The sequence below is a fragment of the Plecotus auritus genome, assembly GCF_963455305.1.
Source record: "Plecotus auritus genome assembly, chromosome: 3".
NCBI lineage: Eukaryota > Metazoa > Chordata > Mammalia > Chiroptera > Vespertilionidae > Plecotus > Plecotus auritus.
The window spans coordinates 128157325-128178036 of record NC_137772.1 but is presented as its reverse complement, the minus strand read 5'-3'; the positions used below and the strand labels follow the sequence as shown (position 1 = coordinate 128178036).

General features: G+C 39.6%; 1 protein-coding gene across 4 annotated transcripts in view; it reads left to right on the top strand.

Annotated features, from left to right (window-relative positions):
• Window positions 1-609: 609 nt before the first annotated feature.
• The window catches only part of NUP58 (nucleoporin 58), a 46439-nt gene continuing 26336 nt past the window's right edge, over window positions 610-20712 (top strand). Inside the window, exons 1-9 of one of the 4 annotated variants that reach the window (XM_080660536.1) lie at window positions 642-966; window positions 7482-7624; window positions 9544-9579; window positions 12105-12254; window positions 12891-13028; window positions 15265-15375; window positions 17755-17779; window positions 19752-19817; window positions 20140-20314. In XM_080660536.1, the coding sequence (XP_080516662.1) occupies window positions 860-966; window positions 7482-7624; window positions 9544-9579; window positions 12105-12254; window positions 12891-13028; window positions 15265-15375; window positions 17755-17779; window positions 19752-19817; window positions 20140-20314 (951 nt within the window). In that variant the 5' untranslated portion in view covers window positions 642-859. Of the gene's footprint in view, window positions 967-7481; window positions 7625-9543; window positions 9580-12104; window positions 12255-12890; window positions 13029-15264; window positions 15376-17754; window positions 17780-19751; window positions 19818-20139; window positions 20315-20712 lie in introns of all 4 variants that reach the window. The other 3 variants (XM_080660537.1, XM_080660538.1, XM_080660539.1) reach the window with 3 other exon arrangements.

The window sequence follows — 20712 nt, the reverse complement described above, 5'->3', positions numbered from 1 at the left end:
GAGAGGGATAGAAAGTTAGAAACATCGATGAGAGAGAGACATCGATCAGCTGCCTCCTGCACGCCCCCTACTGGGGATGTGCCCGCAACCCAGGTACATGCCCTTGACCGGTATCGAACCTGGGACCCTTCAGTCCGCAGGCCGACGCTCTATCCACTGAGCCAAACCGGTTAGGGCATCTCCTGGATTTTCTTGGTGGCCGCAGCATCGGCCCCGCATGCCTTGGAGCACAAAGGTGGTGCTCACGTCGTTGAACCGATGAGTGAACCGGTTGATTGATTGCCAAACTGTTAGGAAGCACATACCTCCTCGTTTTTCAAAGGGTGGCAGGCAACGAAAGACTAAAATCACCTTTTTTCCTGTAAGAGGGAGGATAGAAATGATCAATAGGGCCCTCCCAACTCTGGGATTCTGCGCATCCTTTTAGGATGTAGGCAAGGACATAAGCATTAATGGAGATACAACAGCGCTGGAATACAGATAACGCCAGCGTGGTTGCCAAAATAGAACTAAAAGAGAAATAGTGTGGTTTTGTTGGGAGTCTACCTCCAGAGAGTAGGCGGGGACCCAACCCCAGTCCCAGGGTGCTTTGCGCGGCACGCCGACCCCACCCCACCCAGAGTTCCCTGCGCGCCGGGCTCGTTTCCGGTGGGCTGCGTGCGTGCAGCGGGCGCTGAAACGTTCTTCTGCGTGGTTGTTCCGCCCGCCTCGGCCTTGTTTCGCCGCCGCTGGAGTTTGAGGTTCCCGCCAGGTCCTGGCTGAGGCGGGAAGCAATGCTTCCCGGCCCGCTTTGGCTTTGATGCGAGAGGAGCGTCCTAGACCCCTTTCCGCGTTCTGAAGGCGCTGAGCCAGGGCAGCCATGTCTACGGGGTTCTCCTTCGGGACCGGCACGCTAGGTTCCACCACCGTAGCCGCCGGCGGGACTGGCACAGGCGGCGGTTTCTCCTTCGGAACAGGGGCGTCTAGGTAACCGCACTTCCTCGCCTTCCTGGCCAGGTCCTCCCAGCGACATTCCCGTGGGGTAATCCCGCCCATCTTTATTCCCGCTGGCTTTCTCGGTCGGCCTGGAGAAAAATAATGCCCCGCGCCAGCTTCGTGGGCTTCCCACTCGCTGCCCTGCCCGAGCACTACGTGCGGCCTGGTTGAGAGGAGGGTGGATGGTTTCTGTGTCGTGGGGTCCCCAGAATCTACGATGGTTCGGACATTGTTCCTACTAGTGAGGTCTGGCTTGATGCAAGGCCCTAGCAGTTTGTCAGTCTTAGGCACAGAATGAATGTTGTACGAATGAATGAAATATAGCTTATTGTGGGGTTTTAGAAAAAGACAATAGGAAAATTTAAGGACAAAAGTTTCTCCCTGATAATGAATTTGTTTCAGGATATGCGGTTTTAGACATAGAGCTTTGATGAGTTCGTGGTTAACGAGTTTTCAAGTCTTTGTGCCTCATGGGACTCTAGCTGTCCTGTTGTTTTTGTTTTATTTCTTACAGCATAACTTGAACAGTATGCAAATGAACATATCATAAGTGAGAAAGTTGTGTTTTAATGACTCACATTGTCTTAATTAAATTGCAACATGTAGGTAATATATTCATCCATTTCTGTGCAACCTGCTACACCGGTGACAAAAATTTTACTAGCAGAAGTCCCGAAAGAGGCAATTAAAATATTTAAAAATCATTTTATTGATGACAGATTTAATCTTTAGAACTCAGTCTTTTGAAGATAAAGGTGGAGTTTATTAAATCAAGTCATGTGCATAGAAGCTTAAAGAATATTGCTGTAGATTAAAAAGGTAAAAATACCTTCAGCATTTTAGTAAAAAAGGGGGGAGGATCACAAGCTACACATAGAGTCAGAAATCTGGGAGTTTTCCTTAATGCCTCCTTTTCTCTCACTCTATGCACTTAATCAGCAAGGCTTGGTAATTTTAATTATTTTCTATTCGCTTCATTTTCAGTGCTGCAAGCTGTTGTCATTCCTTGAACAAATATTTATTGGACACACTTCTATGTTTTAGGCGGTAAATAAGAGTCCTGCTTTCCTGAAACTTACATTCTTATGAAAATATTTAAGATTCCCACCTGGTTTTCAACTAGTCACCTTTCCCTTGTTAAATGAGAACTGCGCCCATCATTTCCTACTTACTAGTTCAATGAAATCTCAAAAATCTACTTTTATGTCAATCTTTTTACTACATTGTAGCCAGGTTGATATTTTTTAAAAATTCACATTGCCTCCCTTCAATGATTGTTCACTATTATTGGAATGAAGTAAAAATAAACCTTGCTATGGTCCTCAAATAATCTGGAACTTCTTCAACAGGCTTATCCTGAGCCCATCTTTTCCTTATTTTAGTTTGCTCCAATTCAGTGGTCCAGACCCATTAAATTGCATTTATATTATCACCCAGTTCAGGAACACAAGTAACTGAAAGTTTCAAAAAATATACCCTTACTTCATATGATGCACTGATAGGAAGTAAGGGTATCTTATTCTGTTGCATTTCATTTTTAAAAAATGCATGTTATCTACTAAGTTGATTTTATACCCTCTAATGGGTCTTGATCTTAGTTCCAAAAACACTGCTCTAGCAACTTGGGCCCTTTCTCAGTTTCTTGGCCAAACCCCTTCCCGTTTTAGGGCAGTTCCCTCTTTTGAATTCCTTTACTACCTCATACCCCACTTGGCAAGCTAATGCCTACTTTGGGATTAAAAAGGTTACTTCCCCAGAGAGGCTTTTTCTGACCTATCAGTCTATAGGAAGTGTATATCCTCATAGTACCCAGTACCATAGCACTTATCTCAGTTGTAACAGTTCATTATGTATTTTTGTTGACTTATTTATTGTCTGATCCAAGCAATAGAATGGATGCTCCATGAGGGTGGAGACCTTCTCGTACTGTTCTTTTTCCAGTAGACACAGTGAAGCTCAATATATATTTGTTGAAGGAATGATTGATTAATCTCTTCCTCTCTGGAAATTTCTGGAGCGCAGGGTCTTATTTATCATTTCATCCTTAGTCCTCAGCCCTTATAACAGTGCCTGGGATATAATAAGGACTTTAATAAATACTGTTGAATGATCAAGTAAGTGAATTATCTATTGGAAATAAATTAGGAAGATTTACACAGGTTTTAAAAAGGCTTGGATAAATTAACAATTGGAGAGACTAACATCTCTTTTGGAATACTAATTTGGAGGCCTGACTGCTCCTGCTGCCGTTTGGTGATTTGATATCACTCTGGGAAAGTTCCTCTCCAAGCCTCAGTTCCCACATTTGGAAAAGGAATATAATAATTACCTCAGAGTTGTTGAATGAGATAAAGCATGTAGAAAATGTAGCATATTTGGCACTTGCTAAGTGCTCAGTAAATGTTAACTATTATGTTATGAAGTCCACATTAAGGCAAGCTGAGGAAGTTAAAATCACATTACTGATCTGCTGGAGTCAACTTGGCTCACATCCTATTGAGTCAGAGGCAGATAATGGGTTAAGGTCAGGTCTGGGGTAGCTTTTTGTTTTTCTTCAAGTAAGTAAATTTCTCTGCCACAGAGACATTTCTGTTTTGCTTCACTGATAAAGTAATACCATTTCACTTTGATGTATTTCTTTGGTAATGTTTTCAACTTTAATTATGAAGCACTTCATTGTGTCTTCAAGAAATTTTAAATATTTTAATTGTCTAAAATACATATTTTCATTGTATATCTTTTGCATATTTATGAGATAGTAAAAAAAGGATCACTGGCCCTAGCTGTTTTGGCTCAGTGGAGAGAGTGTTGGCCTGGAGACTGAAGGGTCCCGGGTTCAATTCCAGTCAAGGGTATGTGCTCGGGTAGTGGGCTCAAGCCCCAGTGGGGGGCGTGCAGAAGGCAGCCGGTCGGTGGTTCTCTGTCATCATTAATGTTTCCATCTCTCTCTCCCTCTCCCCTTCAGTCTGAAATCAATAAAAATATATTTTTAAAAAATATTACTGATTGTGAGGAAGGGGAGCATAATAATTTTTTAAATTAAAATACGCCAATAATGTTTCTTTTAAGCTCAGTTTAAGTGTTTAAAGATCTGTGCTTTGTCAGTGAGGCCCTGTAGCCCTGCCCTGACAACCCACCCCTCACCCCCACCCCAGCCTGCTATCATTTTTAAGATCAGTGGTAAACTAAGACACAATTAGTGTATGTCCTCTTCTTTTTCCTTTCCTACTCAGAGTTGAAGACTCATTTCAAGTTCTACCTCTTTAGTTAAGCTCCTCCCTCTCTATAGCCCTCACAGTGATTTGCTGGCATTATATAATGTGTTTAGTAGAATTTATACTTGTTCCTAATGATAGCAGTAGTAACAACGTGTATCGAGTGAAGTTAATTTGTCCTGCTTAAACTCTTAATTTTACAAAAAATCCTAAGGACACTATTACTCCCACTTTGCAGATGAAATAGAGGCTCAAAAGGATTAAGTAGTATCACCTACATATCGGCACAATGGGGAACTGGTACTGGGTCCCAGCCATAACACTACTGCCTTCCCCTTAAATTGAAATTTCCCAGGCTTATAAGCTTTTTAAAACTGACATTGAGTCCTCATGGTAATTAATGTCTGTTTGGAAAGGCCTGGAGAAAGTAATAAAGATTACATATGTAGGATGAGTGGGATTTCATAATTGTTATACTCTGTTAACTCTCCTACATAATTTTTGAAATATCAAGTGGTCAAGTTTTGGGGTTTTCTTTTTTTTTGTTTTTTTTGCCTACTTTCATAATTTGTTCTCCTACCTATAGATAGCCTCATCTGAGGCTTGATGAGAACTGTTGAAAAGCTGTGAACTTTGTTCACATCACTTGTTATTGGCTGCTCTTTCAAAAATTCTGAAGAGAATTTCTGCTGATGAACACAATTTTAAAAAATATATATATTTCATTGATTTCAGAGAGGGAGAGGGAGAAACATCAATGATGAGAAAGAATCACTGATAGGCTGCCTCCTTAATGCCTGGTGCTGAGGATCTAGCAATCTGGGCATGTGTCCTTGACTGCAATTGAAACTGGAACCCTTCAGTCTGCAGGCCGACACTATCCACTGAGCCAAACCAGCTAGGGCCACAATCTTGATAGGGGTAATTTTGCTTTGCAGTTTACTCTTTTTTTAAAATATATTTTTATTGATTTCACAGAGGAATCAAACCCAGGACCCTTTAGTCCACAGGCTGACACACTATCCACTGAGCCAAACCAGCCAGAGCTGCATTTTATTCTTGCCAGGATATGTTCATTCTTAACTGTCACCCTACCTCCCCTACCCCCAATTCTTACTGCTTTTTTTGTGGCAAGATACCTACACTCCCACCTCATAAATATGGTAATGTAGCAATAGAGAGATGGTAAAGACAACTTAGATAATCTTTTCCATTTCTGGGTATGTTGGGGAAGAACAATGAGTTTAGTAATGTGAATTGTAAAGGAGTAGTTCAAAAGGAAAATGATCAACATTCAAGGAATTTCCTTGTGGTCATTTTTATTTATTTATTTTTAAAATATATTTTTATTGATTGCAGAGGGGAAGGGAGGAGAGAGAGATAGAAACATCAATGATGAGAGAGAATCATTGATTGGCTGCCTCCTGCATGCCCCACACTGGGGATCGAGCCCGCAACCCAGGCATGTGCCCTTGGCCAGAATTGAACCTGGGACTCTTCAGTCCGCAGGCTGACACTCTATCCACTGAGCCAAACCGGCTAGGGCATTATGGCCATTTTTAAATAGCTCACTTTCAAACAAAAACTGGTAAAAGTAGAATAAGAATGTGTGGTTCTGTTTGCGATTACTTGGGATCTGAAGTCTTAATTGCTCTAGCAGGGGTGGGCAAACTTTTTGACTCGAGGGCCACAATGGGTTCTTAAACTGGACCGGAGGGCCGGAACAAAAGCATGGATGGAGTGTTTGTGTGAACTAATATAAATTCAAAGTAAAGGAGTGGAGGGGAGAGCAAGAGAACCAGATAGATCAGCCGGATCCGGCCCGCAGGCCGTAGTTTGCCCACGGCAGAATTATGCTTTTCTTGAAGATTGCTACTATATTTTTTAAAGATTAATTTTGTGTGGATTTATTTTTAAAGATAACTGAAAAATAATTAAATTTGGTTAAACTTATTAGTTCCTTTTGTATTCTATGGAGATGCATTAGATATCTATAATAATAAAAGCATAATATGCAAATCGACCAAATGACCGAACAGCAGAACGACTGTCCAGATGACCATGCTATGACACACACTGGCGCCAGGCCAGCCAATTCGCGTGTGATGCGATTGGTCGGTGGTGCCCTGCCATCGCCCCACAGAGGGAGGTTTAGGCCACAGCGTTGCTGGCCAGGTGTGCAGGGCCGGCCAGCGACCGCCCCGTAGAGGGAGGCCCAGGCCAGCAGTGGCGGGGACTGGGCCAGCTGCCGGCAGCTGGGGGAAGGAAAGCCCCGATAGGCCCTGATTGCTGGCCAGGCTTAGGGACCCTACCCATGGGGTCCAGGATTGCATGAGGGCACTGGCCGGGCTGAGGGACACCCCCACCCCCCCACCCCTATGCACAAATTTTGTGCACCGGGCCTCTAGTCCTATATAATAAACTAGATGCCCGGTACATGAAATTTGTGCACTCGGGGGGAGGGGTCCCCTCAGCCTGGCTTGTGCCTTCTCACAGCCTGGGAGCCCTTGGGGGATGCCCAGCTGACGGCTTAGGGAGCGGGCCTAAGACAGCAGTCGGACATTCTTAGCGCTGCCGTGGAGGCGGGAGTGGCTCCCGCTACCGCTGCTGTGCTCACCAGCCATGAGCCCAGCTTCTGGCTGAATGGCGCTCCCCCTGTGGGAGCACACTTACCACCAGGGAGCTGCTCCTGCGTTGAGTGTCTGCCCCCTGGTAGTCAGTGCGTGTCATGGAGACCGGTCGTTCCGTCATTGGTCAAATTGCATATTAGCCTTTTATTATATGGGAGGCCTAATATGCTAAGTGTCCAGTCCTGTGTTCAACCAATCAAACCATAATGTGCTGATGATATGCTAAGGCCACTCAACTGCTCGCTATGATGTGCACTGACCACTAGGGGACAGATGTTCTGACTGGTAGGTTAGCTTGCTGCTGGGGTCTGGCTGATTGGGACTGAGCAAGATGGGCCAGACACGCCCTGGAGCCCTCCCGCAGTCCTTCCCTAGCTGGCCAACCTCCCACGTCCCTCCCTAGCCCCAATCGTTCACCGGTGGGGTCCCTTAACCTGGCCTGCGTTCTCTCACAATCCGGGACCCCCAGGGGGATGTTGGAGAGCTGGTTTTGGCCCGATCCCGCAGGCCAGGCCGGGACCTCACTGGTGCACGAATTCGTGCACCGGGCCTCTAGCGTTAAATGAAGGAAATTAACCTTGAAGAGTTAATTTTCATTTCTCTTAAGTCAGTATTGGCTCTAGTGGACCTTATTTTGTTTTTTTGTTTTTTAATAAACAAGCAACCCTTCTGTGGGCCTCAATTTTGGAACTCTTGGAAGCACCTCGACTCCAGCAACTACATCTGCTCCTTCAGGTGGTTTTGGAACTGGGCTCTTCGGATCTAAACCTGCCACTGGATTCACTCTAGGAGGAACAAATACAGGTAAGGAGGATTGTCACATTTTTCAGAGAGTAGGTTTGGGATTTTATCCCTTTTCAGGTCTGTACTGAATCTTCTCCATTTATAAGTATTGTCATTGATGGTAGACTTAAAAAATGGTAAATACTAAGATGAAAGGAAATACAGGGATGTGGAATTAAGGGCCAATGACAGGCCCAGTCATTAGCTATTATCTACTTTTGCATAAGGAAGGAAAACACACATACATTTAAAGAATTAAAGAAGTTATATCTCTTTAAATATAGCATATAAAAGTAATTAAAATTTTTATATTAGATTATATAATGCATTGTTTTACCTTAAGATTAAGACAAGTTTACCAATTTGGCCATTAATTACCATATATGGGGCAGTCAGCATCCTATTTTGCTATAACATTATAGTTTACATTCTTTTTTAAAATTTTTTTAAAAATCCTCACCTGAGGTTATACTTACTGATCTTTGTTTAGAGAAAGAGAGGGAGAGAGAGCCATTGATGTGAGAGAGAGAATAAATTGGCTGCCTTCCACACCTCCAAACTGGGATTGAACCTGTAACCCAGGTATATGCCCTGACCAAGAATTGGACCTGTAACCTTTAGGTATATGGGAGGACCTTCCAACCGAGTGATACCAGCCAGGGCTATAATTTACATTTTTAAGAAATATTTTAATTATTTATTAAATAATTTAATAGTTTAAGTGGTAAAAGGGCAAGAGAGTAAGATTTCTGGTGGACATTACAATAATAAAAAGTGTGTTTAATACTATAGTTATTTTATTATTATAAGCTAAAAATATGTTTCACTGAAGTTGCTTCCTTATTTATCCTTTATTTTCTATCCTCAGAGCCTCTTGGTCTCTGTTACCACCTTTTGCATAGGCCTTCCAGCATTAATTGCAACACTTTCACAGCCACACATAAAAAATGAAAGAACTGCAGGAGTAAATATGAGATAAGCCAGTGAGCTTTAGCTCTGTTTGCCAGGGTGTTTTTTGTTTTTGTTTCTTAGAGCTTTTTTTATTCCTTGCTTAATTTTGTTATAAGCAATAATTTTTTTTTTCATTTTATAAATATTATTTGCTAATTAATCAAGTTATTTACAGCTTGTAATATGAAAATCAGTGCTATAGGAAGAGTGTTTATATTAGTTAACTAGAGCCCAGTGCACGAATTCATGCACAGATGGGGTCCAGCCAACCTGGCCCCATTGGGGGTGGATTGGGGTTGGGCCTGTCAGGAGAAGGAGAAGGCAGGAGATTGGCCAGCTGACCTGCCCCTGTCGGGGCCCAATCGGGCTAGGTTGGCTGGGGGTAGGGGCCGCAGGCGATTGGCTGGTGCGGGGGCAGGGGCAATCAGGCATCAGTGTCTGGGGGGAAGGGCCATGAGAGGTTTGCTTGCAGGCCCCACTCCCTATCGGGCCAGCTCATTGGCTGCAGTTGGTGTCATAGCAACCAGTCGTTCCGGTCCCTGGCTTTTTATATACACTGAGTGGCCAGATTATTATGATCTCTGAACACATAATAATCTGGCCACACAGTGTGTGTGTGTGTATTAGAGGCCCGGTACATGAATTTGTGCACGGGTGGGGTCCGGCCAGCCTGACCAGGGGGAGGGGACATGGGTGGTAGGCCGGCCTGCCTGCTGGTCGAACTCCTAGTCGAGGGGTCAATTTGCATATTAGCGTTTTATTATATAGGCTAGGATATACACTATGTGGCCAGATTATTATGCAGAAATCATAATAATCTGGCCACTCTGTGTATATAGATGGTTATGGTGGAAGAAGAAATTGTGATATGTTTGGTCATTAGCAGTGTTCTCGCTCCTGAAGGCAATTCTGAGTCTTGCCCTTGTGAAAAACCAAAAGAATGCCATCTTCCACTGATGATTACGTTTTATTTCTCTTTTTGTCTCCAGGAATAGCATCAGTTATAACTACAGGATTAACTCTGGGTAAGAACTTTTGAGGAAAGATTCTAGATCTGTGGTTTCTTACTCTTCTCTTTCCTAATATCCTACAGAGCTGGGGTATGGAGGAAAGCGTGTAAGGAACTGAATATAGGTCACAGATGCTCACTTCTCAAAGAATCTTTCAGTATTTGAGTATTTTAAAAATACCATTTTATTAAAATATTTTTAATTCAGATTTGGTTTTTCTTTCGAAATTTATTTCACAATATATTTTTCAGTCTTTTGAGTCCTTATAGTGGAAAAAACACCAAAGTATAGGCCAGAAGTCTTGGAATTAAGCCCTGGTTGTACCTCTAATTAGTTGTGAGGCCATTTTTGGTCATTGAAATATCTGGCAACTTTTAGTTATTTATAAAATTAGGTAATTGGACTATAACAAGTTTTTGGATTCCCTTGCAGCTGAAAAAAAATCTTAGTTTTCTATAGTTATCTGCTGAAGGGAATGTGAATAACTAGGATTATAGCCTGCCTTGAATCTGGATGGCAATAAATAATGTGAAAGGCAATGGAAGAATGAAAGGATATCAAGGAACCTCAATTAAAAATTGAAATAAATGAAAGATTAGTGGACTTTCTTCACTTGGCTGCTACTTAACCTATTGTCAACAGAAATACATGTTTACCATCAAATTTTGGACAATTGGCTACAAGGGCAAACAATTGGGTCCTCTTATTTTCTGAGATTGTAGAACTCATACATGATTTCAAAGCACTGTACTCTGGCAGGAACTTCCAGTTGCGGTAAGGTCAATCCAGAAGGATAATTTTTGGCTTTTTTTCCTCTTAGTGCTTTTAGGAGAAGCCAAAATGTAGGCCATTCATACTTTTCTTCATTTAAATTTTTGAGCAGCTACTATTTCCTAACTCTGTGGCATTATGCATAATGCCTTGAACATTTAGCATTAGCTGTTGATGTCAGGAACTGCTGAGTGCGTTAGCAAGACACTCGGTCTATTGTGAGGTGAAGGGAATACGTAAGTATAAAATTATGTTCTTAGGTATTCTGATAAATGCTCTAACAGATGTATGAAAGGCATCAAGGAAGGCAGAGGAGGAAGAGAGTAGGAGTTCATTTTAAGGACAGGAAACATTCTAGACAGAGGAGTGGAAAGTGCAAAGGCCTTATAAAAAGATCCAGGGAAATAGGAAAAATACTTTGTTCTTGGGGGTTTAGGTTTCAGAGGTAGGAATGGTAGGGAGAGATTTGAGGAGCAAGAGGACCAGCTAGGAAAGGTGATTTATTATATGCCAACACTTTAGACTCTATTTTAGAGACAGTGGAAAGCTAATGGGAATGGAACCTTATGTCAGGGGGAATGAGAGGGTATTTTGTTGTTCTACCCTCAATTCCTCCATCCTTCTTTAAAAAAAAAAAAAAAGCAACAGGTAATTCCAATAATAGATTATAGGCTAGAGGAGACTGATAACAGATAAACAAATTAAGAGGTTATTGTACTGCCCTAACCGGTTTGGCTCAGTGGATAGAGCATCGGCCTGCGGACTGAAAGGTCCCAGGTTCAATTCTGGTCAAGGGCATGTACCTTGGTTGGGGACACATCCCCAGTAGGGGGTGTTGCAGGAGGCAGCTGATCTATGTTTCTCTCTCATCGATAGTTGCTAACTCTCTATCCCTCTCCCTTCCTCTCTGTAAAAATTCAATAAAATATATTTTTAAAAAAAGGTTATTGTACTAGTTACAGAGAGAGAGAGGTGGCCTGAATTAAAGTTTTAGAGTATTCTTGTATTGCTGGGATATCTCTGAAGTAGACTTGACAGGATTTGTGGCTAATGGAATGCAGGGAGAGAAGGGATGTCAAAAGGGATTGTGATTTCTGCCATGAGTAACCGAATTAACCATAGGGGGTTTAGGAAAGTTTTTTTAATAGGGAGAAATATAGGGTTCCAAAGGGACATCAGGGTAGAGCTAGCCAATGCAGACTCAGATAAGTGTAGATTTAGACCATGTACCTATAGTTGAAATTCTGAAAGTGGGTGAGATCTTTTAGGAAGTAAGGGAGCAGGAAGTAAACCATAGGGAGTATCAGTTAAGAAGTGAACAGATGAAATGGAGATCGACAAAAGTGGGGTAGGAAGAATTCTGGGTGCTGGCAAACAGGAACCAGAAGAAAGGATCTTAAGCAGTAGAGAATTGTCATGTATATAGTTTTGAGAAGATGGGTCATTTTTCTGCTAGGGTATTAAGGAAAGAAAGGTTAAATGCTGTTTTAGGTCAGTCTAGGGGTACAACTAAAATTGAATTTCAGTATTATCTCATTGATTCAATTTTCTTTTGCTTTTCTTAACTCAATAGGACCATCATTTCACTCACTATTCACTATGATTTGGTGTCAAATTTTATATTTTTCTCTTATACATACAGAAGTACATCCTTGTTCTATCTATAAAAAATTAGGATCCCTAACTTGTAGGGATCCTGATTGACTGGTGTATGGTATAATACATATAAATTATAGTAAAAAAAAGGATTTTTTTTTCTTTTTAAACAGGAACTCCAGCCACTACATCTGCATCTACAACAGGTTTCAGTTTAGGATTCAGTAAACCTGCAGCATCTGCCACACCATTTGCTTTGCCTATTACTTCTACCTCAGCTAGTGGTCTTACCCTTTCATCTGCTCTGACATCAACTCCAGCAGGTGAGGCAGAATGGAAAAAAAGTCACATTTTATGGTTAAATTTTAACTTTATTTGGTGAACGTACATAGGTAGCCACCTTTATTAAATATAACTTCAGATTGGGGAATTTTTTACTTAAGTCATTCAGCAACTTTGACCTATTAAATTACTGATTTGTGTAAAAGTTCAACATTGGGCATTAAAGCAGCAGAGACCATCTTGAAAGTTGGTCTCTATTTACAGAGAGCAGAACAGGGAAGAGGATAAGAGAAATAAAATGTAAAACCATTACTATATACTTTGTTTTCAAAGAGTATTTTGGTGACAGGGAAGAATAAAGAGTTTGCATAAACCTTGCCTGGCTTAAATTATTCAGATTTGAAGGTAGAGTTGATGGCCTGGCTGAAAACTTTATTACTGTGTGAAATCAGTTACCTGATACCATTTTTTTATTACCCAAAGTTTTTTTTTTCTTCTGTCACTTATTTTTCCTTTATTCGTAAGTATATATAATTTTATCTTTATTGAGTAGTTTTTTCCAAGAGCCAATTTTATTGTGGACATCAGTTTTTTAAAGAAAGAAAGTGTTTTGTATTTGTTATGATGTTCTAGAAACAGTGTTTCCTCTTGAAGGTTTACAGTCTCACTTTTTATAGCATCCACAGGATTTACTCTTAATAATTTGGGTGGAACGACAGCCACAACTACGACTGCATCAACAGGCCTTTCTTTAGGGGGAGCCTTAGCTGGTTTGGGAAGTTCGCTTTTCCAGAGTACAAACACAGCAACATCAGGTAATTGATGGTACTTACTCTCTAGAAATAGTAAATATTTGTTTTAAAATTTACTTTATTTTGGCATTTTGAGCAGATTGCTTTTTCTCATTAAATTTATGTTTTTCTTTTAGTATGAGAACAATTGTAATGTTTTTCATGCCTAATTGGACCTCTTAGCAGTATTTTAGAAATACATTTTTCCGTTTCTCAATATTGACTGACTAGATAAAGAAATGAAGAGGCGTCTGTTTGAGGAGTCAATAAAGTTTCTAGAGAAACTTACCTTTTTAATAAATAGCAGTTGAATAGTCTAGCATCGTTTAGTATCTACAGTCATTGTAAGACATCTTGACTTTATAAGCTCTGGTTCTAGGAGTGGCTTTCTAGTATAGATGTCAGGAAAATTATTAGATGCTTTGAAGGCAAGAGTGTAAAATACAATATTAAGTAATTTTATTAGGTAGTACTTAAGTATCAGTTCACCTGCCAGAGACTACTGAATGAATATATCTTGGGTTGATTTCTCATTTCATGCTTATTTTGAAATTAGCCTTATGTCAAGGACTCTACAGATGTTTTGAATTTTGGCTATAGCTAATGCCAATATAGGAAAGCCAGTGGGGTTTTGTGGGAGTGAGAAACAGTTCCCGTTTATTTGAAGAAGTTGTATAATTACTTAACAATGTAACATCAAGAATTTCTGTTTAACAATTTACATATTAGGAATAGTTGATACATGTAGAAATCACAGAATTTCTGAAAATACTTAGATTTATTTATAATGGCTAGTTCAGTAGTTTCACTGAGTACCTGGTTGTGTGGGAGAGATGAAGGGATGTGACTTAATTTCTGTTAAAGCTATAGTTCTTTTGTGTCTTCTATTCAAATACTAAATTTAATGGAGTAATTCCAAGTCAGTGGAAGGGGGGAAAAAGGAATTGGTCAAGATAACCTGTAGAAATTTGTAGTATTCAAATTTATTGATCTTTCAAATACTTTATCGTTATTGTCTAACTTTGTAGGTATTAAAAATGTCTTCTAATAATCAAATCACTAGATGACTATAACATGCATTTCTTTGCATGATAAATATTTAAATACCTCTCCCAAAGATTCCTATCAGAGTAAGACATAAAAATAATAGAAAGCGGAGGTAGGGGTTTGTTTTTGTGTCTTGTTGAGTTTTTAGGTCTGTCCTGATTTTTCTTAGGCTCTTGACACAATATTAAATGTTTAATTTATGGTTATATTAACCTATAGGTGCCATTGGTTTGTTTTTTTTAAAACTGAAGAAGTTATTTATTTAGCTACATTTTTTTCATACATTGCCAGGATTTAAATCCAGTTTTCAGTTACCCCATGCTCTTAACAGTACATTCCACTGTTTTCTCTGTTTTTAAAGTAAATAGCATCTTGTCTTAAAAAAAACACCCAAAAAAATAAAAAATAAAAAGATTAAAAAATAAAAAACACCCACAATTGCATCAGCTTGGGAATGTATAGATTCACAAGTATATATTGATTTAAAATTAACTATGACTCTTGTAATTTCTTTTGTCAGTAAGGTAGGATTTAAATAAATGAAGTCTACTTTTAAAAAAAAGTTTTATGCAAAGAACCGGGGCGTATATTTTGAACTATAAGACTTCCAAGTATTCTTTAAGTTTCATTGTTAATAAAATGGTTTGTTTTATATTATACTAAACTCTTATAAATTCATACTAGATACTTATTTACCTCCAGGTTTACTGAGGTATAATTGACAAAATAGTAAGATTTTTTTTAAATGTATGTGATTTGATAGATGTACTTTGTTGTAAAATTATTCCTTAATTAACTCCACCTATCGAGTTAATACATTCAATACTAGAGTATTTTAAAAGTATATAATTCTAAATCATGATTGTAAGACAAGATGTATTCACCTGGAAACATACTAAAACTGCTTTTGTAGAGAGGGTTTACAAACATAAAATTGAATGTCCACATACATTGAATTAACATGTATTCTCTCCCTTTTTAATAAAAAAAAAAAAAAAAAGTCATATTCAAACTACATATACTGTTGAATCCAAGCAAGACTATCAGTCTTTGTTTAGAGCTTGCTCTAGACTTGTTTCTTGTTATTTTCCTAAATCAAGTATGAAGACAATCTGGAATCCAACTTAAAAGCATTGGAGTTCTTTGGTCAGAAGAAGTAATCATTATGAAGACTTACAGTGAACTTTATAAATGATATTTAGCTTATTTGTAGGTCTTGGACAGAATGCTTTAAGCTTGGCTTTGGGAACCACAGCAGCTACTTCAACTGCAGGCAATGAAGGCCTTGGTGGTATAGATTTTAGTAGTTCATCAGATAAAAAGAGTAAGTAATGTTATTATAATTTTATGTTCTAACAGTCCTGTGAGGGAACTTAAATTCCTATGTCTGGAAGATTCTTAGTTATATATAATATATTCAGTAGTACAGTTTTTACTTTTAAGTTTGATTGCACTGTATTTTTATCAATTTTGTGTGTTGTGCATTTAAGGTTTTACTTTTCTAGAAAATTGAGATTTGTATGTGCCTATGTCTGTCTTAATGTATTAATATATATATATTTTATTTGAGAGCATGACACATTATTTGAAACGTGTTCTTTCTTGTGTAATAATATATCACAAATATTTGTCAATGTCAGTAATTTTAAAATATTTTAATGCTGCTTAATATTAATCTTATGAATGGACATATCAATTTAGTCAGCCATCATGTAATTGATAGTACTTATTTCCAGTTATTTTACTCTGGAAAGTATCACTGCATTTGGGCATCTTTACAGAGAGAGTCAGGGTAGTATTGTAATTTAAAGAGTGTCAATTCTGGTGCTAAATTTCCTAGGTTCAAATTATGGTTCAACTATTTCCAAGCTTTCTGACCTTATTCAAGTTATTTATCCTCTCTGTGCTTTAGTTTTTTGTTCTATGAGTGGGAGAAACTAACAGTACCTACTTGTAGGTTTAGTTTGAGGATTACTGTTTGTAAAACCTTAGCAGAGCAAGGCACATAGTAAATACTATCAAAGCATTTGCTTTTATTTTAAATTTTGTTCATATTTTTGGTTATTTCTTTAGGGCAAATACCTAGATATTGAATTACTGGTTTAAAGACAGGGACATTTTGGAGACTCTTGGTATATGTTGTGAAATTGCTTTCCAGGAAGCTTTTATCAATTTATGTACTCAGCAATGAGTAGGAAAATGCTCTTCTTGCTGTGCTCTTGCTATGCTGAATATTCATTTTAAAAGTTAGCCAAATTTATTTTGAAAAGTTTTTTATTGTTGTTGGTTCTGTGTATGATTTTTAAAAAATATATATTTTTATTGATTTTGGAGAGGGAAGAGAGAAAGGGAGATAGAAATATCAATGATGAGAGAGAATCATCAGTCTGCTGCCTCCCGCACGCCCCCATTGCGGATCAGGCCCACATTGGGGATTGGCCCCACAACCCGGGCATGTGCCCTTGACTGGAATCGAACCTGGGCTGGGACCCTTCAGTCCAAAGGCTAATGCTCTATACACCGAGCCAAACCAGCTAGGGCCTGTGTATGATTTTTTGTTTTGTTTTACAACATCTTTTCTGTTTCTGATGAAAGCATGTCTTAAATACATATACTAGAGGCCCGGTGCACGAAATTCGTGCGGGGGGGGGGTGTCCCTCAGCCCAGCCTGCACCCTCTCCAATCTGGGACCCCTCAAGGGATGTCTGACTCTCCGTTTAGGCCCGATCCCACCGACATCCCTCTCACAATCCAGGACTGCTGGCTCCCAACCACTCGCCTGCCTGCCTGCCTGATTGCCCCCTAACCACTTCCCTGCCAGCCTGATCGATGCCTAACTGCTCCCCTGCTGGCCCTATTGCCCCTAACTTCCCTTCCCTGCAGGCCTGGTCCCCCAACTGCCCTCCCCCGCAGGCCTGGTCCCCCCCAACTGTCCTCCCCTGCAGGCCTGGGCCCCCCCCCAACTGCCCTCCCCTGCAGGCCTGGTCCCCCCCCCCAACTGTCCTCCCCTGCAGGCCTGGGTCCCCCCCCCCCAACTGCCCTCCCCTGCAGGCCTAGTTTCCCCCAACTGCCCTCCCTTGAAGGCCTGGTCCCTCCCAACTGCCCTCCCCTGCTGGCCTGGTCACCCACAACTGCCCTCCCCCTGGCGGCCATCTTGTGTCCACAAGGGGGCAGGATCTTTGACCACATGGGGGCAGCCATCTTGTGTGTTGGAGTGATGGTCAGTTTGCATATTACTCTTTTATTAGATAGGATTTCCAATGCTGTAATCTACATCTCTGTGACTATTCTGTAACCACCAATTTGTACTGCTTAATCCCTTCACCTTTTTCACCCAGACCTGCAACCCTCTTCCCTCTGATAGCTGTCAGTCTTTTCTCTGTCTATGAATGTTTCTATATTGTTTATTCTTTAGATTCCTCATATATATGAAATCATAATGGTATTTGTCTTTCTCTCACTGTCTTAAGAAGATTCTTATCCTTGAAAGAAATAAATGCAAATCAGATACATAACTCTTTATATATACATAAATATATCTCCATAACTTGCTGTGTTTGGGGTTTGTGACAAGTCATGATATTTAAGGGGCAATCTAAGAAATGTATAACAGTTTCTGTTTATACTTTAGTTTGCATTAACTTAAAACTTGTATTCGTAGTTAAATTACCTATTTTTACACAAACTTTCTTGAATTTTTTAGGTGATAAAACGGGAACAAGACCAGAGTAAGTTTACAATTTAACTTTTAAAAATATTGTAATTAAAAAGTTTTATTTATTAAATTGTAGGTAAATGGGTTGGAAGTACATGGAACTATGTAGGCATTTAGAAGAAAAGTTTTTAATCAGTCTTTGTCAAAAATAAAATAATACACATATGCTCTAAAAGATTACAAAAGGTCAAATTTTTAATCTTTAAGAAAACTTATAACCAGTTCTTTCTAGGGAGTGGTTGGCTTTCCCACAAATAATGCAAATATATGTATGTTTTTTTTAACTTATTAAAATTTGAACAATTCATGGAACTTTACTTTTGGAACACCTTTTATATATATAAATTAAAATATACATGTGTGATTTTGTGTGTGTGTGTACCTTTTATATATAAACTAGACGCTTGATGCATGAAATTTGTGTAAGGCAGTGGTCGGGAAACTGTGGCTCGCGAGCTGCCGCAGGTTTCCGCTCTGTTGACTGAGTTTGCCGACCACTGACCTAGACTCTCCATTCCAATAATTACAGGCTGTTGTTGTTCCTTGTGATTAAGCCGCTAGCCAGTGGTCCGCAAACTCATTAGTCAACAGAGTGGCAAACCGCGGCTCGCGAGCCGAAGTTTGCCGACCACTGGTGTAAGGGGCTCTGTAAGGGGTTCGGCCCTTGCAGCCATGGTGGTTTGCTTTGGCCCTTGCAGCCGTGGCAGCTTGCCTCGGCCCTCACAGCACAGCTTCGTCCAGAAGGTTATCCGTAAGGTCGTTCGGCTGTCCGGTCTAATTAGCATATTACACTTTTATTATTATAGAAGATACTGTGCCAGTACCATTTATTTCCTGAGGTTGAAGAGGAATAATAATAGCCTCCATATACATCATATATATGTTTGAAGATTATTATTTTTACTAGAGGCTCGATGCAAGAAATTTGTGCACGAGTAGGCCTTCCTTCCCCAGGCTGCCGGCACTGGCTTCACTTTGGCCGCCGGCAGGCACCCGGGACCCAGGCTTCCCTCAGGCTGCCAGTAGGCACCTGGGACCCGGGCTTCCCTCACAGCCCTGGCTTCGTCCAGAAGGTTGTCTGGAAGGACGTCCAGTCTAATTAGCATATTATGCTTTTATTATTACAGACTAGAGGCCTGATGCACCAAATTCGTGCAAGGGGCTCGGCCTTCTCAGGCCCGGCTTCGTCCGGAAGGTCATTCCACTACCTAGTCTAATTAGCATATTACCAGTCTAATTAGCATATTACGCTTTTATTATTATTATAGGTATTTTCTTACCTAATTTGTATTATGTTAAAGAAAGCATTTGTAAATAGGTGATCAAGTTCACTCTTCCCAAGTATCTTTTGTATATTTTAGTCCTGTGATATAAAGAAGGAAGCTGAGAGAGACTGAGATTTGCCTAAGCTTACTCAGGAAGTAGTAATGGGTCTGCATCTAAAGTCTAACTCATGATTCCGTTACAGCCTGCCAAATCCACTTATTCCTGCCTTCATTAAATATTTGATTCTCTTAAGCTATTCCTAGGTCTACTTTGTGAAGAATAAACTGAAGTTTAAAAATAATAAGGTAAAATATTGTGAGCATCTCATTATGAGAAGTTTTGAGAATTTCTTTAATGAATGCTCTCATATTTTTGAACTGAATAAAATATCAATCATAATTTTTGAGCCAGGGGGAGCTTAGTTCAATATATCATGCAGTCTGTAGTATTTTCTCATTTTTTCCCCCTAAATATTTAGTCAAATGCCAGTCTGACTAAACATTTACATAGATGCCAATCTTTTTAGTAAAGGAATATCCACATGACTTGTTAGTTATTTTATAGATCAGGAAATTTATTGTTCTTTATAAAGAACTTTGAAATCATCCAAGAAAGCTATAAATGGGGAATTTTGCTTTATTTTTTTGTATCAACACATTCTAGTGAAGCTGAGTTATCACCTTTTTATGATTTTAATACATCTGTGGCATTTTTCTTAGGGACAGTAAAGCCCTGAAGGATGAAAATCTACCTCCTGTCATCTGCCAGGATGTTGAAAATCTCCAGTAAGTGTGTCGAGTATAACTACATAAATCATCTTTGAATGGGAGAATATATTTTAGGGGGAACATCTCTTCCTCCTAAATATTTTTACTTTGGTTAAAATTATAAATGCATTTAGAAATTAGAGTAAAAGCAGAACGATAGGTATTAAAATTGTGTAGCTGCAATTTTATGAAAAAAGCACGTGAGCTGTAGATGAATTTTTAGTTTTTGCTTCTTTAAGACACTTAGATTCTGACCAACCTATTATAAATGTACTTTTTTTTTCTTGTGGGGGAAACGAAAGATGTATTTTTTAAAAACTCAGTTTTCTATTTTTTAAAGGAAATTTGTGAAGGAACAAAAACAGGTCCAAGAAGAAATTAGTAGAATGTCTTCAAAAGCAATGCTTAAAGTACAAGAAGATATTAAAGCTCTAAAGCAGCTTCTGTCATTGGCTGCCAGTGGATTACAGAGAAACACTCTCAATATTGACAAATTGAAAATAGAAACTGCTCAGGTAAACTAATTTGAAGTTATTTTATCATAATGGTTTTTTATTTTGGGTTTTTTTTTTTTTTAAATGGGAATAGTTCTTTTATTTAAATTATAAAGTTTAATACAACATCTATAATAATGAAAGCGTAATATGCTAATTAGACCAGACATCCTCTGGACAAAGCCGGGGCTGTGAGGGAAGCCTGGGTCCTGGGTGCCAGAGGAAAGCTGGTGCTGGCAGCCTGGGGAAGGAAGGCCTACTCTTGCATGAATTTTGTGCACCAGGCCTCTAGTCCTATCTAATAAAAGAGTAATATGCAAATTGACCGTCACACCATAAGATGGCCGCCCCCATGTGGTCAAAGATGGCTGCCCCCATGTGGATACAAGATGGTCACCACAAGATGGCTGCCACAAGAT